The sequence below is a fragment of the Vipera berus genome, assembly GCF_964194415.1.
Source record: "Vipera berus genome assembly, chromosome: 6".
Lineage (NCBI taxonomy): Eukaryota > Metazoa > Chordata > Lepidosauria > Squamata > Viperidae > Vipera > Vipera berus.
The window spans coordinates 47557965-47577588 of record NC_138208.1 but is presented as its reverse complement, the minus strand read 5'-3'; the positions used below and the strand labels follow the sequence as shown (position 1 = coordinate 47577588).

The following is a 19624-nucleotide window of genomic DNA, read 5'->3' as shown; positions in this document are numbered from 1 at the left end:
ACAAGTAACAGGCGCTCGCTCTGTTACGCGGCACTCAGGATTCAGCCCGCCAAACTGCCGACCTTCTGATTGACAAGCTCAGCGTCCTAACCCACTGAGCCACCGCGTCCCTTTTTAATCTACTTTAGGACTATGGAAATAAACAATTGTTGATATCATATATACCTCCAAGGCAGGTTACACAGGGAACAATAAAAAAAATATGAAAGAAAGCGCTGTAACGGGTAAGTTAAAGATCAGGACCCAAAATACACCTAAGAAGTTTATATTGCCCTTAAGGATGTCAAACTCGCCACATCACGTGACGTGTCGCGGCATATCATTACTTTTTTTTTTGGATTGCCGGAGCTGGGGTGGGTGCGGCCTCCGTATGATGCAACCGGCCCGTGGGCCGGCAGTTCAAAGCTAAATACGAGCTTATATCCAAAATATCCTTTATTAAATACAGTGCTTTTTTTGTAAAAGAAAAAGGTGCCGGAACTCACACATGTCATACAACCTGCCTTGCCTATTCTACAAGGTTCCATCCAAAAAAGGTGCCGGAACTCCGTTCTGAGCTTTCTATGAGAAAAAAGGCCCTGATTAAATATATTCACCATGGGGATGCTGAGAGAATATCTAGAAATGTTTCTACTCAACTAGCCAGGGGTTTCATATTTCAAGTTGACTTCACTCTGAATCCTAAGATTTATTAAATTCCAAAATTGCCTAGTATTCTGATGAAATGCAAATAGGGTGGCCTTCCGAGGGGACATCAAAAGCTCACGGGCGGTTAAGGGGAAAAAAATGACGAAAAGCCACTATAACCGCGAATGAGAGCACGAAGGGCTTATTTTACTGCAGCTGATCAACGTCAGGAGGCGGCGGGGGCTGGGTTGGAGAAGCCGTCGGACGGCTCCACCTCCTCGCGAAAGCCTATAAACAGCCACCAAGAAGACTCCAGGTTTGTTTCTTCCAGAGCGACGGCTGAGCTGGGGATCGCGCTGCAGCGCTCTTGGTAGGTAAGGGGCGAAGTGAGGTGCGCGTTGCGTGCTTACATGGAGAAGGTAGGAGGGACAATGTCGGGACTTCTCTCGCGATTTGCTTTCCTCACCCTCCTCGACCATCTTCGCTTTTGTACCTTAGCCCTGCTTGGTGGCTCCTGAAGCCAGTCCGAGGGGATCTGCGGGGAGGCTTCACTGGACTCGGACCTGTGGCAATGAAGGAATTGCCTCGGGAAAGGCCGCCAAACGCGACCACCTCTAAGCGGGGGTTGTTTCCAAAGGTGCTTGTTCCAAAATGGAAGGTTTTGCGAGGTTTTGTTTTTTTTTAAAGCGTCTGCTGGAATGAATTACTACTTCAGCTTAGAAGACTGGCTAACTAAGTACGGGTGGGCGCAGAATATCTGTACATCAGTGACTGGGCGTTTCATGATTTGTCTAGGATTTACCTTTCTAAATCCTGTATCCGCCCTTAAGTAGGTAATTGTCTTTCTTTTCTCCTCCTGCATTCTCTCCGCCTCTCACCCTTCATTAATTGCACTAATAAGGAGCCCATTCAACCCAGATGTCTTGGTTTAACTTTTTTTTTTATTTTAGCTGCAAGCTTTCCTTCCATAAAGGCTTGCAGGATCTCAGCGTCCCCCCTGGCCCGACTTGCTCTAGACTAGAGGATGCTGAACTTTTGTTTTGATTGGTTTTTAGATCAAGTGCTGTGTTCCCCTTCTAAGCTTATTTGGGGAAATTTGTGTCGTTTTTAGTTGAAGCGGTAATCTACTTTTGAAGCAATCTGTGGCATCCTAGCCTGAAGTTAGTTGTACTGTGTGAAAAAGGTGTGAGTATATAGCTTAATGGAATGAAAAAAATTCAAGAGATCGGACAACCGTTTGCCAGAATGATATAAGGGGCTCCTGCTTGATCACAAGGTTGGACTAAAAGATCTCAAGTCCAACCCTGCTATTCTATGTTCTAGTTTAGCTTGATCCCATTTATGAAAACACTGTAAAGTGTATTGCTTGTGAGAAAGCTGGTTATATGTGAAATTGTAGCCTCTAGCTAAAAATTGAGAGTTTAATAACATTTTCAGATTCACACGTTTTATTAAAAGGCATCCACTTTCATAAACTGTTGCTCATTTAGTTTATGTCTGCCAGCAAACTGCTATTAAAAGGTGCACTGCTCACATAGACTTTGATTTATATCACTGGGAGACATGTTAGAGCAGAGATCCCCAACGTTTTGGGCACCAGGGTGTGGAACCCATGGAGAGAGGATTTTGTGGACTGGAGGGAACCTGGTTTCATGTACTGCCTGCATCCTGCAGATGGGGCTTGCTTGTTTGCACAAACCGGTTTCTGACATGCCACGGACTTGTGTTGGTCCACGGACTGGTGGTTGGGGACCCCTGTGTTAGAGCTCAATACATATGTTAAAAGCTCAATAAAACACCATCTCCTTTAGTACATGTGTGTGTGTGTGTGTGTGTGTGTGTGTGTGCTAGTAAACCAATCATCTTGGTTTATGATGGATATCCATTGGGTTGAATATTGATTTAAAATGGAAGTGATTAAAGGATAGCTGTCCTTTTTTAAAATGCAGCCTTACCTATTAATCTGCTGGAGGTTCCCTTATTTCTCTCTTGTGGGATTTTTTTAAAAAATTAAATGCCCCTTAGTAAAAGTATGAGTCCTTGTGGTAAACCTCTTAATAGAAAACTAATTGATGCATTTAATGTAGCTTAATCACATTCATTGGCAGTCTGTGGTTGGCTTGCTGATGTTCACTATCCTATCCTCAAAGGTTGAAATAATGGAAATTCTTATCTTTTGAAAATGAATTGGAACATATGAGAATGTAACAAAAATTTTGAATATTTGGTGAAAATGGCTGTCCATTGTTGGATGGCTGTAAATCTGGTGCTGTCTTCTATATTTCAAAAGAGTTTTGTTTAAATTTTATCAGTGCAATATTTAGAAGCTTCTCAGGAAAACTTGAATAGTCCTCAAACAGGCAATTTATATTCTGTTTTATAACTTCGATCAAAATATTTTTTATTTTGGAATAAATTTACTCTTTAACACAACAAATTTTGTCATGAAGACAAAACAAGGAAGGATGGAAAATCTAGTGCTATTGCTTTCCTAGGATAGATCCCAAAAATTATGTAATCTCATATGATTCATAGAACTTGTTCTATAGCCTCCAAATCAGAGTATAGAAAATTTTCTAGGTTGGAAGTTTTAAATAGGATGGAAACAATTGGATAATAGAAGCTAATTTTAGATATTTTACTAAAATTTATTTTATCATATTTGCCTTTCCTGTAATGAGTATATCCAAGGTAAAATTGTATGGTATGAAAATACTAAATTTTATCTTGCTTTACAATTATGATGAAGGCATCCTATTGTAGAAATACTTTATCAAACTTTGGAAAAAACGTGGGCTGAAAAGATTTGTAGGGAGATGGAACTAGTAAACTAGTCATTTCTGAAGTAGATGAAATAACATAAAAATCCATATTAAGAAAAAAATATAGAACATAAGCTACGTATATTTTTATAGCTTATTACAATTTATAAAATGCCCTGCACTGATTTTCTTTTCTAAAACAGCCTTTGAGACTTAGGGCCGAAGTACATGTTACATTATCATTAGGTTGTACACTTTAAAACTTAAGATAATTATAAAAACTGAAAATGAAGGTTGTCATTGGCTAAAGATTAAAGATCATCTTTAATATAATATAGTACTTTCATAGAGACCTTAGATCTAAAACAGCAAGAATTGGAAGTCTGAACAATAACAATAAGATAAATTGTTTCAGGTATGAATAATCAACTTTTCTTTTTGTATGATGACAGAATAAATTCCCAAGCACTGTTTTGTAGTTTATCGGTACAATATGTTTTTCTTGCGTGGATTCATAAAATATTTGTAAGCTAAAATGTATTGACCGGTTTGTGGCTCAATGTGATTAGATTATGGTTCAGTGTGGTGCAAGAACCTAGAAAAACTGATTAATTCCATTAACCATGGGTACTGGCAAATAGATGGGGAAGAAATGGAGGTAGTGACAGATTTTATTTTCCTGGGCTCCAAGATCACTGCAGATGGGGACTGTAGTCAAGAAATTAAAAGACGCTTGCTCCTCGGGAGGAAAGCCATGGCAAATCTAGACAGCACACTAAAAAGCAGAGACATCACCCTGTCAACAAAAGTGCGTATAGTCAAGGCTATGGTCTTCCCAGTTGCAATGTATGGCAGTGAAAGTTGGACCATAAGAAAGGCTGAGCGCCAAAGAATTGAGGCCTTTGAACTCTGGTGCTGGAGAAGACTCCTGCGAGTCCCTTGGACTGCAAGGTGATCAAACCGGTCAGTCCTAGAGGAGATCAACCCTGACTGCTCTTTAGAAGGCCAGATCCTGAAGCTAAAACTCAAATACTTTGGCCACCTAATGAGAAGGAAGGACTCACTGGAGAAGAGCCTAATGCTGGGAAAGATTGAGGGCAATAGAAGAAGGGGACGACAGAGAATGAGGTGGCTGGATGGAGTTACTGAAGCAGTAGGCGTGAGCTTAAATGGACTCCAGAAGATGGTAGAGGACAGGAAAGCCTGGAGGAACGTTGTCCATAGGGTCGCGATGGGTCGGAGACGACTTCGCAACTAACAACAACAACAATAACAACAACTGAGTGTTGTGTGATCACAGCCTTTCTGTGTTTTCATTCTCCAGGTATGCATACATTTTCTTCTGGAGAATGATGAGCCTAGTTATTTCTTATTTGTTAAACTATAAAGAACTGAACTGGTGACTATGTTACCTTTCTATTTAATTGCTGTGTGTTTCTTTGTACCGCTGAGGATTGAGTTAGAGGGCTAATCCCAAAATTTAGATCCTACAAGCATGAATCAGTTTTGTCATCTTTCATAACCAATAACATAAACCTGGCACAAGTTTTTATCCTTTCTTGTTCTTCTGGGAGAAACTTTCTTTTTCAAAACACGAATAAATGTTATAATGTTAAATGATTGTGTCAGATTAAATACTATCATTTTTAGAGTGACCTTTCTCTGTCAGGCAGGGCCACAGGACTATTTTGGCTAATTGATGGTTAAAGTTGCTCAAATCTGCAATATGTTGGACTCCAACTAGGCATGTCTGGCAGAAATGTGGGCTTAGTCTGGTATTATGATCTGGGATGAATTTAAGATATTAAGTACTGAAGAAGCAGATAAGGATCCCTTGCATTATTTGTTTAGTCACTTGTTTCTTGGGCCCAAATCCTTCTGAGATCATTAAGGCAGCCAAGCCGTGGGCTGTATGTGGTAGTGTCAGCCTTTTTGAAAGAAGTGGTGCCTGAAGAAGGCGGTGTGTTCTCTCCTCAAAAGACTAACCTTGGACCCAACTATCAATTACCATCTAGTCACCAACCTTCACTTTTTAGAGACAGTTGTTGACAAGATGGTGGGGTTGCAGTTGCAGATAACTGAAGAAAGATAGATTCATTCTAATCTGGGTTCCTGGCTGAGATTGTACAGAGACGGTCTTAGTCACGCATGTTGATGATCTGGAGCAAAACTGGAATGCAGTTAGTGAATCTGTCCTAGTGCTGATTGATATTTCAGCAGCTTTTGATACTGTCAGTTCTGGTATCCTCCTGGACTGACTCCAGGATTTGGGAATTGGAGGCACCATATTGCAGTGGTTCTCTTTTTTCCCCTTCAAGGTTGGTTTCAGTCAGTGTTGGCAAGGAGGGGAAGAGTTTGCTCCCCATACCTTTTCTTTATGGAGTGCCATAAAGTTCAATGCTTTTTTTCCCCCTCTTGTTCAACATTCACATGAAACTGCTGGGTCATCTGCAGTCTTAGAGTCTGATTTCAGTATTCTGATGATACCCAATAATTTTAATTCCAGGTCAACCAAATGAGGTTGTTAAAGTTCTATCCCAGTGCCTGGAATCTGTTTGGGCCTGGAAGGGAAAGAATTGATCTTGGCTCAATTCTACTAAAATCAAATGGCTGCGGTTCTTAGGATCACCTAAAGTGAGATTTTTCTATCCTTACTCCTGGGTGAATTGCATTTCCCCATTCAAAAGTGATGGGCAATCTGGAGGTATTCCTTGACTTGCCACTCCTGTTCAAGAGTGGCAATAGCCAAGGCAGCATTGCACAACTTCAAGTGATGCACTAGTTGCATCTCTTCCTGAATTGGGAGACTCTATAGACAGCCACTCACAGTTTTTTCATCTCATGGATTAACTGTTACTTATTAAATTTATATGCTGCCCATCTTGCTATCCAAAACAACAGGATATTGCCCTTGAAAATCACTTGGAAGTTTCAACTGGGCCAGAATACATCTGAATGAACAGTGGTGGGTCTACTCAGCATGCCTGCATGACAGTCCTGATTTGTGAGCTGGTTGCTAGAATGCTTCTAAGTGCAAATCAAAGTGCTGATTATCACTTATAATAATCTACATACACAGAGCCTGGTCATCTGAAGAGCTGCCTGTGATTGCTGTCCAGCTGATAGGAGCCAACAGAATGGCCATATGCCAGGTCCTCTCAAACTATCATCTTTTGGTGGCTAGAAAGCACACCTTTTTTGACGTGGTACCTGTCCTCTGGAATGAGGTTCTCCCTGAGATCCACACAGGTCCCACCATGATGGCATACCAGAAAGCCATAAAGGCTGTGATGTTTTCCCAAACCTTGGGATACAGGGAATAGAAAATCCTTGTTAGATATGTTTATGTCATAAGATATCCTATCTTATGACAACTGTAATAAAGTTTTCTGGATTTGTTGCTTTATTTCCCTTTATGTATTTTTATTTTGTTGTATTTCTATTGTTTTTAAACTGTGAGTTGTCTGGAATCAGGCAGCACCAAAGACAAAATAAAAAAATACTTATAAGGGATTCTAGGTATGCCACTAAAAGGGCTTCCAACTCTGCCTTTGTTTCATGCAGAATTATATTAAATCCTGCTTGACAGAATCCTGTTGGAGTTTGACTTTGTAAGGGAAGTTTTAGGTGAATGGTAACACAGAGCATTATAATAGTTTATCGACTAAAGCATGTAACATCTTGGTTGCCTCTTACATCTTGGACACTGTCTATTTATAGAAAGCTCTTGGAGATAACAATTTTCTGGTTAAATCAGAAACTAAGTCATTTATGATGCTAAACCAGGGGTAGGCAACCCAAAACACTCAAAAGAGCCACTTGGACCCATTTCCCACCGAAAAGAAAACATTGGGAGCCGCAAAACCCTTTTGACATCTAAAATGAAGATAACACTGCATATGTTGTTTTTTTACCTTTATGCTGTGTATAAAAAAACTATAGTGTACTATATTTATGAAATCAATGAACTTCTACAAAGAAAACAAATTTTTATTTCTGTATGCAACAAAAGCATTTTGAACTCCCAAAAAAAGACTCTGGGTTAAAGGCTACTTTCAAATAAAATACTCAAATGTCTATTTGAGTCCTCCTCGTATTGACGAAATAAAAAGCCAGTGCAAACTATAAAAACTACAAACAGAAAAATGGAAAAGAAAAAAAATTGCAGGGGAGGGGGGAGAAAAGGACAGGAGAAAGAGGGGAAAAAAACCTTTTTCCTTCATCCCAACAGGTAAAAACAATTTTAGTAGCTTATCTACCATCTTTAAATACAGCATAATTATTCCCATATCTCACCTCTTAATTAAAAAAACATCAAAATATTTCATTAAACGTTCTTTACTAAATGTCCAATAAGGACAACCACATATATTCATATTTTCTCTCCCCCTTCCCTCCCTCCCTCCCTTTCTCCCTCCCTCTCTTTTGTCCTTGGTCTGCAAGTCCTCTTCCCCCACTCAGTGTGTTTGTGTGTTGTGTGTGTGTGAGAGAGGCACTTGCACTTCACTTCTCTCTCTTTCTGCTCTTGGTCTGCCAGTCCTCTTCCCCCACTTTGTGTGTTGTGTGTGTGTGAGAGAGAGACAGAGGCACTTGCGCTTCCCTTCTCTCTCTCTCTCTCCCTCTCTCTCTGCCATTGGTCTGCCAGTCCTCTTCCCTCACTCAGTTTGTTTGTGTGTTGTGTGTGTGTGTGTGAGAGAGAGAGACAGAGGCACTTGCGCTTCCCTTCTCTCTCTTCCCACCGGTCCTTAGCTCCTGCCCTTGCTACATCTCCGCGGAGGAAAGCGAGCTGCAGAAGACTGTCCGCGGTATGTCAGCTTGTTGGAGAATAAGCCGGCCGGCTGGCCAAATAAGGAGAGAAAGAGAGAGAACGAAAGGCAGACGAGGAGGGCTCCCACTCCAAGGCAAGCTGCCCTCCTCTCCATCCTGCCCTCCCTCTCCCAAAGAGATGGGCTGGCAGTTTGTCAATCGCCGCTCTTCCTCCTCGTTTCCCCCCCCCAATTCTTCTTCTGGGTTAGTGCGACAAGTGAACCTGGTTGTGCCTTGCTTAGCTGGCAAACCATGGTTAAAACGAGATTTGTGAGCTGAACCAGAAAGCTGTGCTGACAAGAAGCAACGGATGGAAACTAGTCAAGGAGAGAAGCAACCTAGAACTAAGGAGAAACTTCCTGACAGTTAGAACAATTAACCAGTGGAACAACCTGCCTCCAGAGGTGGTGAATGCTCCAACACTGGAGGTTTATAAGAAGAGATTGGACAGCCATTTGCCTGAAATGGTATAAGGTTTCCTGCCTGAGCAGGGGGTTGGACTAGATGACCTCCAAGGTCCCTTCCAACTTTATTATTATTATTATTATTATTATTATTATTATTATTATTATTATTATTATTATTATTATTATTATTATTATTATTATTATTATTACCTTGCTCGTTTGTGGCTCAGAACATGGGGGAGTCCAGCAGGTTGCAAACCGTGATTTATAGCTCAGTCCAGGGGTATGAACCCAGCCGGCTCTGGCAACAAACCCTCATTAATCAAGTCAGTGGCTTAGCCCCAGGAGCAAAGCTGGCTGGTGCGGGGGCAGGTCTAACCATCCTGTTTTCCCCCAGTCTTCCCCCACTGCTCCCGTTTCCCACGACCCCCTCGGTGCGATCCCTAAAAAGGAAGCAAACTCTTCCCTTCTCCCTCCTGATTTGATTTCATAATCTCTCCTCCCCACCCCTGGTCTTCTACTCACCTCATATTCTTCTCTGACAAGCTGGTTGGGCTGGTTTTAAATCGGCTCGCCGGCTAGGGATCGCAGGCCGGCCACATGCACCTCAGACGGGGCCAGCCCAGGAAAGGGAAATCCTGGCTGCCAGGGGGCAGGGCGCCTGGGCCAATCAGGAGCCCCGCGAGGGGGCAAGTCCGCATGGAGAGAAAGAGAGAGAGCACAAGTGCCTCTCTCTGTCTCTCTCTACAAATGGCGGAGGAGGCTGGGAGCCACAAAGCAAGCTGAAAGAGCCGCATGCGGCTCCAGAGCTGCGGGTTGCCGACCCGTGTGCTAAACCAAAGGCAAGTCTTGAATGGAAACAGAATATACATTACTGTAAATGTGCAGCTTCTATACAAATCGAGCAGTAAGATATTGTATTACATGAAATTTGAGAGCCAACTGCATTTAAGGTCTCTCAAACACTTCAGGTTGTCATACTATATTAATTTTAAAAGGTAGGTCTGCAGTGAAACATTATAAAGAGCAGTGATAATATCTCTAAATTGCTTCATGAAGAACAGTTTTCTGAAATGCACCAAGACAGACTGGAGCACTAAATCCTAACATGAATTTGCCTGTGTCACAGAAATGAAAATGTGATTCATTTGTAAAACCATCCAGGGAATACTGTATATCAGTGTTTCTCAACCTTGACCACTTGAAGAGGTGTGGACTTCAACTCCCAGAATTCTTCAAAGGTTGAGAAACATTGCTGTAGATTAAGGAATCTCTAAAGCTTTAAATATCTAGATTCTTATACAATGAAGAATTGCAGAGATTATGATATCTTTCTTTAAAAAGTATCAAATATTCCTAATAAAAATAGCAAATGTGCAAGAACACCAATTTTAATTATTTGTAATAATGAATTATTAGAGTTGCAAATGGAAAGGAAAGCTTGTTTATAATTCTTGGTTACTTTGTTGTCAAAACAGACTGGAATGACAAGCGTCTTCTAATCTTTAGGAGATACCACAAAATGTGGGAGTCTTCTAATGTTAAGATTTTGAAACATATTTGCCTGTCTTTGGATCATACTTTGAATAGATTTTGAATAGTAATGAAACAAACTATTAGGATAAATATATCCTTTTTAGGGTGAAGTTTATGAAAAATTACAGGTACTTGAAGTATATGACATTGTCATTTTTCACTTCATTTTGAACATTATGTGATGCAAAACTATGCTGTAATCTAAGATTCTCAAAAATATAGCATTATTGGCATGCCAGCATTAAATTAGGAATGTACTGCAATACAACAAATGGATGAAGATGTTTTATTTGGGATTAATTGTTCTAGCCATATTCCAGTCATGTTTACATCTAAGCAGTCATTGCTTAGCAGCTTCTATATATAAGTTCTACAGGAAAAGAAAATCATAATTAAACTGAACCTCACCTTCAGACTATTCTATTATCCTTCACTTAAGCAGTAGAAAAAACAGTAAACATGTCTACCAGGTGCTTGTAACACTGGTGAGCCTCTGTGCCAAAAGAACAATTGAGTGGACGATAGCTGGAAGTTTCATCCAACACTGTTCCTTCATCCTAATGTTTACACTCATTACTGAATAAAAGTTTATCAGTCTTCCAAATGAATAGTAGACAAGTTTACCACTCTTCCTCCAACAAACTACAAGTGCAGGCGTGCCCCCTATCACCATTGTTGTTTGTTTTAACGTTAGAGATTTTATTACGGTAATTAAAATTCGAGAGTCCTCTATGATAAAGGGAATTAAAATAAAACAGAATGATTATAGATTGAGAGCTTTTGCTGATGACTTGGTTGTGACATTATCTCAACCGATACAATCGGTTTGATTGAATCGGTTTGATGGAAATTATAACTCAGTATGGAAAGGTTTCTGGGTTTAAGGTAAATAGTAATAAGACTAAGATATTGTCTAAGAATATGTCTATGAGTGAAAGGGAAATGTTAACTAAATTAACAGGTTTTGAAATAGTAAAAAAGGTTAAGTATTTGAGAGTGTATATTGCAGCTTCAAATGCAAAATTATATAAGAATAACTATGAAACACTATGGTTGAAGATACAAAAGGATTTAAATAATTGGAAAAAATTACAATTATCTTTATTGGGAAGAATCGCAGCTGTTAAAATGAATGTTCTGCCGAAGTTTCTCTTTTTGTTTCAAATGATACCTATATTGAAAAAGGATGCCAACCTTGATGAATGGCAGAAGGGTATTAATAAATTTATCTGGGCAGGGAAAAAACCAAGAGTCAAATTTAAGATTCTGCAAATTGCTAGGGAAAGAGGGGGACTCAAGGTGCCTAATTTGAAATTGTATTATGATGCAGTGGTCTTAACATGGGTTAGCGATTGGCTAAATTTAACTAATAAAAGAATACTTCACCTTGAGGGTTGGGACTTGGTTTATGGATGGCATGCATATTTGCTTTATGATAAAAAGGTGGACAGGGCTTTTAAATCTCATATTCTTAGAAGTGCCTTGCTGCGCGTCTGGAAAAAGTATTATTATAAGTTAAATTATAAAATATCAATTTGGGGAATTCCCGGACACGCGATAGAAGGCGTATCTATGGGAGTGAGTTTGGATATGTTTTCCTATAAGGAATTAGATTGGAAGGGAATAATTGGCAACTTAAATCATTAGATGAGTTAAAACAAGAAAACATAAGTTACTCTTGGTTTCAATATACCCAATTGAAAGCCAGGTGGAAGCTGGATCAGAAGGTTGGCATCACAACTACAGATGAAAACTTAGTAAAACAAATTAGAGATTTAAATCGTGCATATATAAAGAGGATATATAATGTTTTAATTGAATTGGATTCGGAAACGGAATTAGTTAAAGATTGTATGATAAAGTGGGCACAAAATATCTAGGAACCAATTCCGTTGGATATTTGGGAGGTAATCTGGGTTAGAAATGTTAAATTTACACAGGCTCAAAATTTAAGAGAAAATTTTTATAAAATGTTTTATAGATAGCATTTGGATCCCAAAAAGTTGTCTAACATGTATCCTAACCTACAGTCTAAATGCTGGAGATGTGGTAGTTTAGATGCCACCTATTTTCATATGTGGTGGACTTGTAGAAATAAAGCTTTTTGGATTAAAATTTGGTGGAACATTCAAAAGATTTTTAAGAGAAAGATAAAGTTTTCTCCACAATTGTTTTTATTGGGTATTGTTGTAGATTGTGATACTAAAGAAACCAATCTGATGTTGAATTTGATAACAGCAGCATGGTTACTGGTGGGACAATACTGGAAGAAGGATAGTTTGCCTACTATAGAAGAATGGGTACTTAAAGTATCGAATCTTGCAGAATTGTCTAAGATTTCTGCTTATTTGAAGGATCATTCACAAGAAAGATATATTTCAGTTTGGAGAAGATGGATAGATTATATTCAGAATAAATATGGGACTAAAAAGTTCCACTTAGCTTATGAGTAGATTTTAGAGGGATATTGTTATTAATTTTAGTATTAGTATTGATTATATTTTTGCTTAAGTTATTATTATTATGTTTTTAATAATTTGAATGTATCTATGTTAAAGGGGAGTTAAAGCACATTATGAATTTGGTTAATTTTATAATGGATAATTTTAGTTAGAATATGATTATTATATCTATAACCCTGTATTCAGCTCTGGGAAGTGGGGGGGAAGGGGGGTGGTTTGGGGTGGGTGGGTTTTGGGGATATGTATTATAATTTTTTTTTAAAAACTCTTTAATAAAATAAAAAAAGTGCAGGCAAATGTGGCTAAAACCTCTGGCTCCCATGGACTCATTTTTGTACATCTATAAAGTGTGTCTTCAGCAGCCAGTAATTAACTGGCACCAAAGGAGGCTTTGGTCATCCCTTTCTCTCCTCCCCCAACTTCTTTTGTAGATGGAACCTGCTTTCTCTATTACTGAGACTGAATAAGGGTTGGAGCCGGTTTGCAGCATGGACTACAGCGCTTGGGGGTTTGGGCAAAAAAGGCCTTGGTGGGAGCACATATTTAATCCTATTGTTAATTGTTAGCATTTATTCTGCAGATTCAAAATGCCAAACTGGGGAGGTGGAAACAAATGTGGAGCCTGTGGCAGAATAGTATACCATGCGGAAGAAGTCCAGTGTGATGGGAGAAGCTTCCACAGATGTTGCTTTCTTTGTAGTAAGTACTTATGAAACTCTTTTTGAATGAATTAGCAGTATTTGAGCAGTATGGATCATAAGATTATAAATAGCAAGAACATAAATTTAGTACTGAGCTATACAGTTGCCACCTTCCTCCTTCCGGTATATATTCAAGTTGGACAGTATTTAATATTTTATTGTTATGTATAAGTAGGGGTGTAGGTCTATACATATGTTGTATGTAGTATGTTTTAGGTATGTGTCATGTATGTGTCTCACTTTGAGAGCGGGCAACGAAATTTCATTTTTGATGTGTGCCATTGTGCCCAAAGTAAATGACAATAAAGATTATCTTATCTTATCTTATCTTATCTTGGGCTCCAAAGGTCACAATGTGAAATGATATAAGATTGTATTTTGCAAGTTTGTATTCCATAATTCCTGGGTAATTCATGCAGACTCTGCAGAACAAATGTACAGTTAAAAGAATGCTTTCAGATAGTCATTTAGTTCTGACTAACATTGGCAGTTTTAAAAGAACAGGTAATAGGTAATACAATTCTGAAATATATCATCATACCTGCTAATGATACATAAGATTGTCACTTTGGTCCATGTAGACAACTTTAAATATAAAGCTTATTATTTATTCTGTTGACAAAAATGTGCTAGCAGAATACAGAATTAATCTATCAAGATGCAGTTCTCATACTGTAAGCTACTCTAGAAATGCACATTTTAGATATCATTTTGAGAAATTATTTACTAGTTTGATTCCCTTCAATGCTTATATCAAATAAATTAATGATGTGGTTTACAGTAGTTATTTTCTATTTCAGCCTAATGGAGATGAAATTCTCTTGGGCTTTGCCATAGAGGTTGTAGACTGTTTTTAAGAACAGAGTTGATGCAATTGTTTAGCTTAGCAGATTGTTAAGATTCTGAATTTTTGTACTAAAACATGATTCCCATTTTAGCATCTTCTAATTATTTCAAATAATTGGCTGATAGGGTATCATGAACAATACTATTATTTAATAAATGCTAATTGTAACATATAAAATAAAAGGATAAAAACTAATTAAACTGAAAGTTGAATTGGAATTTTTATAAGGTACATTTAAATAGAAGCTCAATCAAGTTTCAACTACCATGAAAGATATTGCTTACAGTAAAATCCGTGCAGTGAATGGATATTTTTAAAGTTTTATAGTTTGCTTTCAGGATTGCTTCTTCACATTTTACAAAACATCAAGAAGGAATAAGTTTCTAAAATATACAGAATATACTCAGTGATGAAGGAATATATAATTTAGCTTCTCTATGTGTAGAATTGAGCTCAAGAGTTTCTTTGTTAAACTTATAATTGCTAAATCCAATGAGTTTGAACCTTGGAAACATGATAGTGTCTTAGGAAAGTGTGAAACATTGATACTGTACACAGTTAAACTGAAGTATGGAATCCAATTTTAGTACCTGAACAAAAACTGATACCAAATCAAAAACAAAACCATTTCTAAAAGTTATTGCAGCAGTACAGCTCTGCTTTCCTGGTTGAGGAAAGGAGAAGCAGACAGATCTAATTCCATAAAGAGTTAATTCTTTCACAGCGCTTATTTCCATTGCTCTTAGCTTGAAATTTTAGAATGGCTCTTCATTTGTATTAACATCTGGTTTGATCCTGATGCCAATGTTTCAGCTTTTATAATCTTAGTTGTGGAGATATCTAAGTTACTGAGCAAGCCTTATGGTCTACTACTATATTAATTCTAAAATGCCTGTTTTTGATCAAATACTCAAAGCAACACTGTTTTCAGCAAGTCTAAATTGAATTATTTAATTCTTAATTTTTATAAAATGTGTATAATGCACAACTGTGATTGTATAAAAGTTGCTTTTATTTGCTTATTAATACAGAGATACTTGTCTTAGTAATACAGATATACTTGTTTCCCAGCCAACTAAACCAGCAACCTACGTCTAAAAGAGGAATAAGTAATAAGCTTGTATGAACATGGATTTAAATTGGCTCTGTATTTTAGCTGTTTCACACAAAAATATTAATGAAACAGCTAACAAAACAGTCCTTGTTTGGTATAAAGCTGTAGATGTTTTGTAAAGGTAACATGTCCTTGGGAACTCTTGCATGATTAAACTTATTGGGACTGATGTAAATAGTTCTATGAGGTTTGAAATAAAGAAAAAATGTTCCTTTCATAGCCTCACAAATTAAATTTAATCAAGTTTTCCTTCTGCAAATGCAGATCTTAAAAGCCAAAGAGGACAGAACATATTAATAGAACAGAATATAATACTGTTATTCAAAGAACCAGTCCCCTCAGTTTTAAATAGACATAGCTACTGAAACTTTCTTTTAGGTAATAAACATATCTAACTTCTTCCTTAGTGATATGCCGGAAAAACCTGGATAGCACAACTGTGGCCATGCATGATGAAGAAATATACTGCAAGTCTTGTTATGGGAAAAAATATGGCCCCAAAGGATATGGCTACGGGCAAGGAGCAGGCACTCTCAATATGGACAGAGGAGAAAGGCTTGGCATAAAACATGACAAGTAGGTACAGCAGTTATTTACCTCTAGCTGGCTACAATTTGAACTATAGCAAATAACTGGATGTCGAAAATAGCCTTCTCTTTGCCTTAGGTCTCTAGCTTGAAACATTAGATGTATTATCTATTACATACAAACTATCAAGAACACCTTAAATAAAAGTGGAATAAAAAGATCGCTCTGGTTGTGTATTTGAGCATTAATGATCTGAGGCTGTTCAAGAGACGCAGCATTTGTAGAAAAATGCCATTTCTTTTTTTATTTGTACGTAATGGATTGTTACATCCTGTGAGAGCAAAGCTCAAAAAAAGCGAGGTTATCTTTTTGCCAAGATCAGTTCCTATTGATTAAAATGTTTTATGATCAGATGAAACACGGTGAGGAAGAAGTAAACTTCTATCTAGTCCCTTGTTGAATCGTGTTAAGGTCTTAAACGTGAACGTTAAATTGAGCAATCTTATAATAGTTCAGTTCAGTGCAACACAAATCATGGCTTCCCACTGGAGGAATATGGTTGTCAGCTTACAAATTTGGCTGCTGTGATTTCCTCTTGCATCAAGCCAGTATGTACTAGCTTGCCTCTTCTGGTCACAGAGGCAACAGGTAAATTTAGTAACAATAATAACCAAAGCATTATTGAGGAAAGACTTACTGATCTATGTCAAGAGATCAATGTGTTATATTCTTTGCAGCCCATTTTGCCCAAGCAAAACTGATTTTTTTATTTAAAGATTCCTTTTTTCTCTTGTCACAATTGAAGTCAACTTATGGCCCTCCTGGGGTCAATAAACGCAGCTAAACTTCAACAATATACCCTTCCTTTGCCATGGCTCTTTGTAGAGCTATAGTTGCTCTTAGAGGAAGAAATAAAAGACCCTGATTTTGCACACTGTTCTAGCCTGACTGTTCATTGCTGATTCAGAAAGACACTCATTTCAGCAGTTCTTTTCATTCTAGTGTACCTTCTCATCGACCTACAACAAATCCAAATACTTCAAAATTTGCTCAGAAATTTGGAGGGGTAGAAAAATGTTCCAGATGCGGTGACTCTGTGTATGCAGCTGAGAGAGTAATAGGAGCTGGAAAGGTAAAGTGACATACAATAGTTTGCAAATGCCCTGGCAAACTATTCTGGATGTGCTTGGTGATTTAATTGAAACCAATGACCTTGACTTGTTAGAATTGGGTTGGTTTTATTTGCTTTAAAATGCATTTCATAAAAAAGAACACCTGGGAATGGGGGCTAAGTCATTTTCCCAAATAAATTTATATCTAAATGCTTTCTACTAAAAGGAAGCAATCTAACATGAAAAACATAATGATCTCTAGAAGACTAGATTGATTTATTATGTGCCATCAAGTTAGTGTCGAGTATTCTTTGTGACCACATAGATTTTCTCCATGAAAAAGATTATGCGCATCTACTGAAAATGATGAAACATATAAGTCTGAAATAATTTGTTTTCTTTCTAGCCTTGGCACAAAAATTGTTTTCGCTGTGCCAAGTGTGGTAAAAGCCTCGAATCAACAACTCTGACAGAGAAGGAGGGCGAAATCTATTGCAAAGGTAAGGTAAAATATCAGAATCATTCTGGTACGAGATATGTAATTTTAAATCTAAACAGGAGATGGGATTACCATTACTTTAATGTCATTTATCACACTGGTTTAGTTTTAAGCAGATGAAAATGTAAATGATAGTATGCTCCAATTATTGTCATATTGGACAGCTTTATTGAATGGTGAGAGATCTCTGTATACTGTATATGTAACATCTGCACAAGATTCCTGGGTAGAGAGATTGGTTCACACCAGCAAGTTTAAAAGCACTTTGTAAACTAATATTCTCTGTATCTGATTATATTTTTTAAAAACACCATTTATAGTGGAATGGAACTAATAGTTTACTCTTCCTCTTTTCAGGTTGTTATGCAAAGAACTTTGGCCCCAAAGGATTTGGCTATGGCCAAGGCGCTGGTGCTCTTGTTCACGCTCAGTGACACATTAGCTATTTGGCACAGAGAGGATTCTCTTTTTCCAAGGCTGAGTTTTAAATGCTACCATTTACTGTGAAACAGCTCTTGGCTTATGCTACTGCTTTTCCTTAGGGTACTGCATGTATTTCAGGCTGAAGCAGATTTTTACATAACCTGTCAATCAATTTCAATAAAGCTTTGTATTTAGAGACTCATTTGCGTTGAAAGGTCTAATGGAAAAACCATATTCCATTGCTTAAATAACTGCAACTGTTCCTTTTTAAAATAAATTTGAAACATCACACAAATATTTTATAGCATCATAGAAAATTGGCTTAAAAATATATTAATCCAATATAAATATGTTTGGGCTGCATCATGTAAGTGTTCCAAAAGTTCAGGGAAAAAGGTGTGATGTTCCTAATATCCTCCAATTACACAATTTCTGTTGCAGGGAAAAAATAGAAATTGCTTGTATGCATTGTGCATGTAGCTTTAAAGACTTTTGATATGAAAAAGATCCCCTGAATACTAATTCATTCTAATTAATACTTGATTTCAGCATTCTGAATAGACTGATCAAACTGTTAAAAGAACTTTAAAAGAACAGTTTGGTGTAATGGTTAAAGGAACTAAGCAAAAAACTAGGAGACCATTTAGGAAGGAAGATAAGCCTTATCCAATAAAGGTGAAGCAAATCTGAAAATGTTGCTAAGAAAACTGCAGAGACTTGTCCAGGCAGTTCCCCGAAGTCAACATTGGCTTGCAGACATTTCCCTTACCATTTTTTTTATTTTTAAATAAAGACTCAAGTTAATCTTGACTTGGTGGTATAAAACAACAAAGAAAATTGACCTTGATGTTAGTAAAGCTCAGCTACAATTCTACTCTTTATTAACTGGTTGAGCGATTAGATACCATCAAGTCAGATGTTGATGCTTAGCAACCATGTAGGATGAACTGGACTTTTATTGCCTATCTAATAAGAAACATTGAAACAGAGTCCAAATTCCATTGCAATCTTCATAGATTTGTACAAGGAATAGATCGTTTACAGGGTGTTTCTGAATTTATCCAAATTAGGCATGCCATATCTAGGCTGTGCAAGTCTAAATGATTACTCAATTGCAGCAACAAGCTACAAGCTTATATTTCATTGCTACCATCAAGTGAAAATTTTCTTGCTCATATAGAATACGCTTGGTAAAGTGTAATCTTTGACCAACGCAGAAATAGAACCTGAATGCGAAAAAGGTATGTAATGTGACACACTAAGAAAATCTTACACATTTAATTAGAAATATTTTTTGGAGTGGATGTTGAATTTACTAGCATATATATTTCCTTGTGTGTCTAATCACACTTGGCCAAGTAAAGCTTATCCTAATCCTATCCTACCTTATCCTATCCTAATATGTAAAGATAGATCAGGAAAGCATCTCACAGTAGTCTATTAAAGCACTTTCTAGCATACCTTCTGAAGCGTAATTTTTCTGCTAATGCCATTTAGATAAGTAATCTCATATTTCTCAGTACTCTGCTTCTTTCTTTCTGGCTACAGCCAACAACACTAACTCTTTAAGTAGAACACAGGCGGGTCACTTTGTGATGGCAAAATCCTGGGCCTAATATTTTTGAAAGATTGAAGGCTGGTGAGACTTCAGGAACCATCAAATATGGATGTTGAAATAAAAGCCACATAGCCACACAGTTCATATATATGAATTTTTAATGTTCATTTAGTAGAAAAGTAAAATTCATACATTTGAGTCACATTGAATCCCACTGACTTCTATTTTTCCCATTAATTTTT

General features: G+C 37.6%; 1 protein-coding gene across 2 annotated transcripts; it reads left to right on the top strand.

Moving 5' to 3' along the window:
• Positions 1-877: 877 nt before the first annotated feature.
• On the top strand, positions 878-18169 carry CSRP2 (cysteine and glycine rich protein 2). Of its 2 annotated transcripts, none has more exons than XM_081331863.1 (6): positions 878-997; positions 13181-13299; positions 15670-15838; positions 16793-16922; positions 17309-17402; positions 17759-18166. In XM_081331863.1, the coding sequence occupies exons 2-6, from the start codon at positions 13188-13190 to the stop codon at positions 17833-17835; spliced, it is 582 nt and encodes a 193-aa protein (XP_081187989.1). In that variant the 5' UTR covers positions 878-997; positions 13181-13187; the 3' UTR covers positions 17836-18166. The 2 variants fall into 2 exon arrangements, with proteins under 2 accessions (XP_081187989.1, XP_081187990.1); XM_081331864.1 differs by having other exon boundaries at positions 977-1001; positions 17759-18169.
• Positions 18170-19624: the final 1455 nt, after the last annotated feature.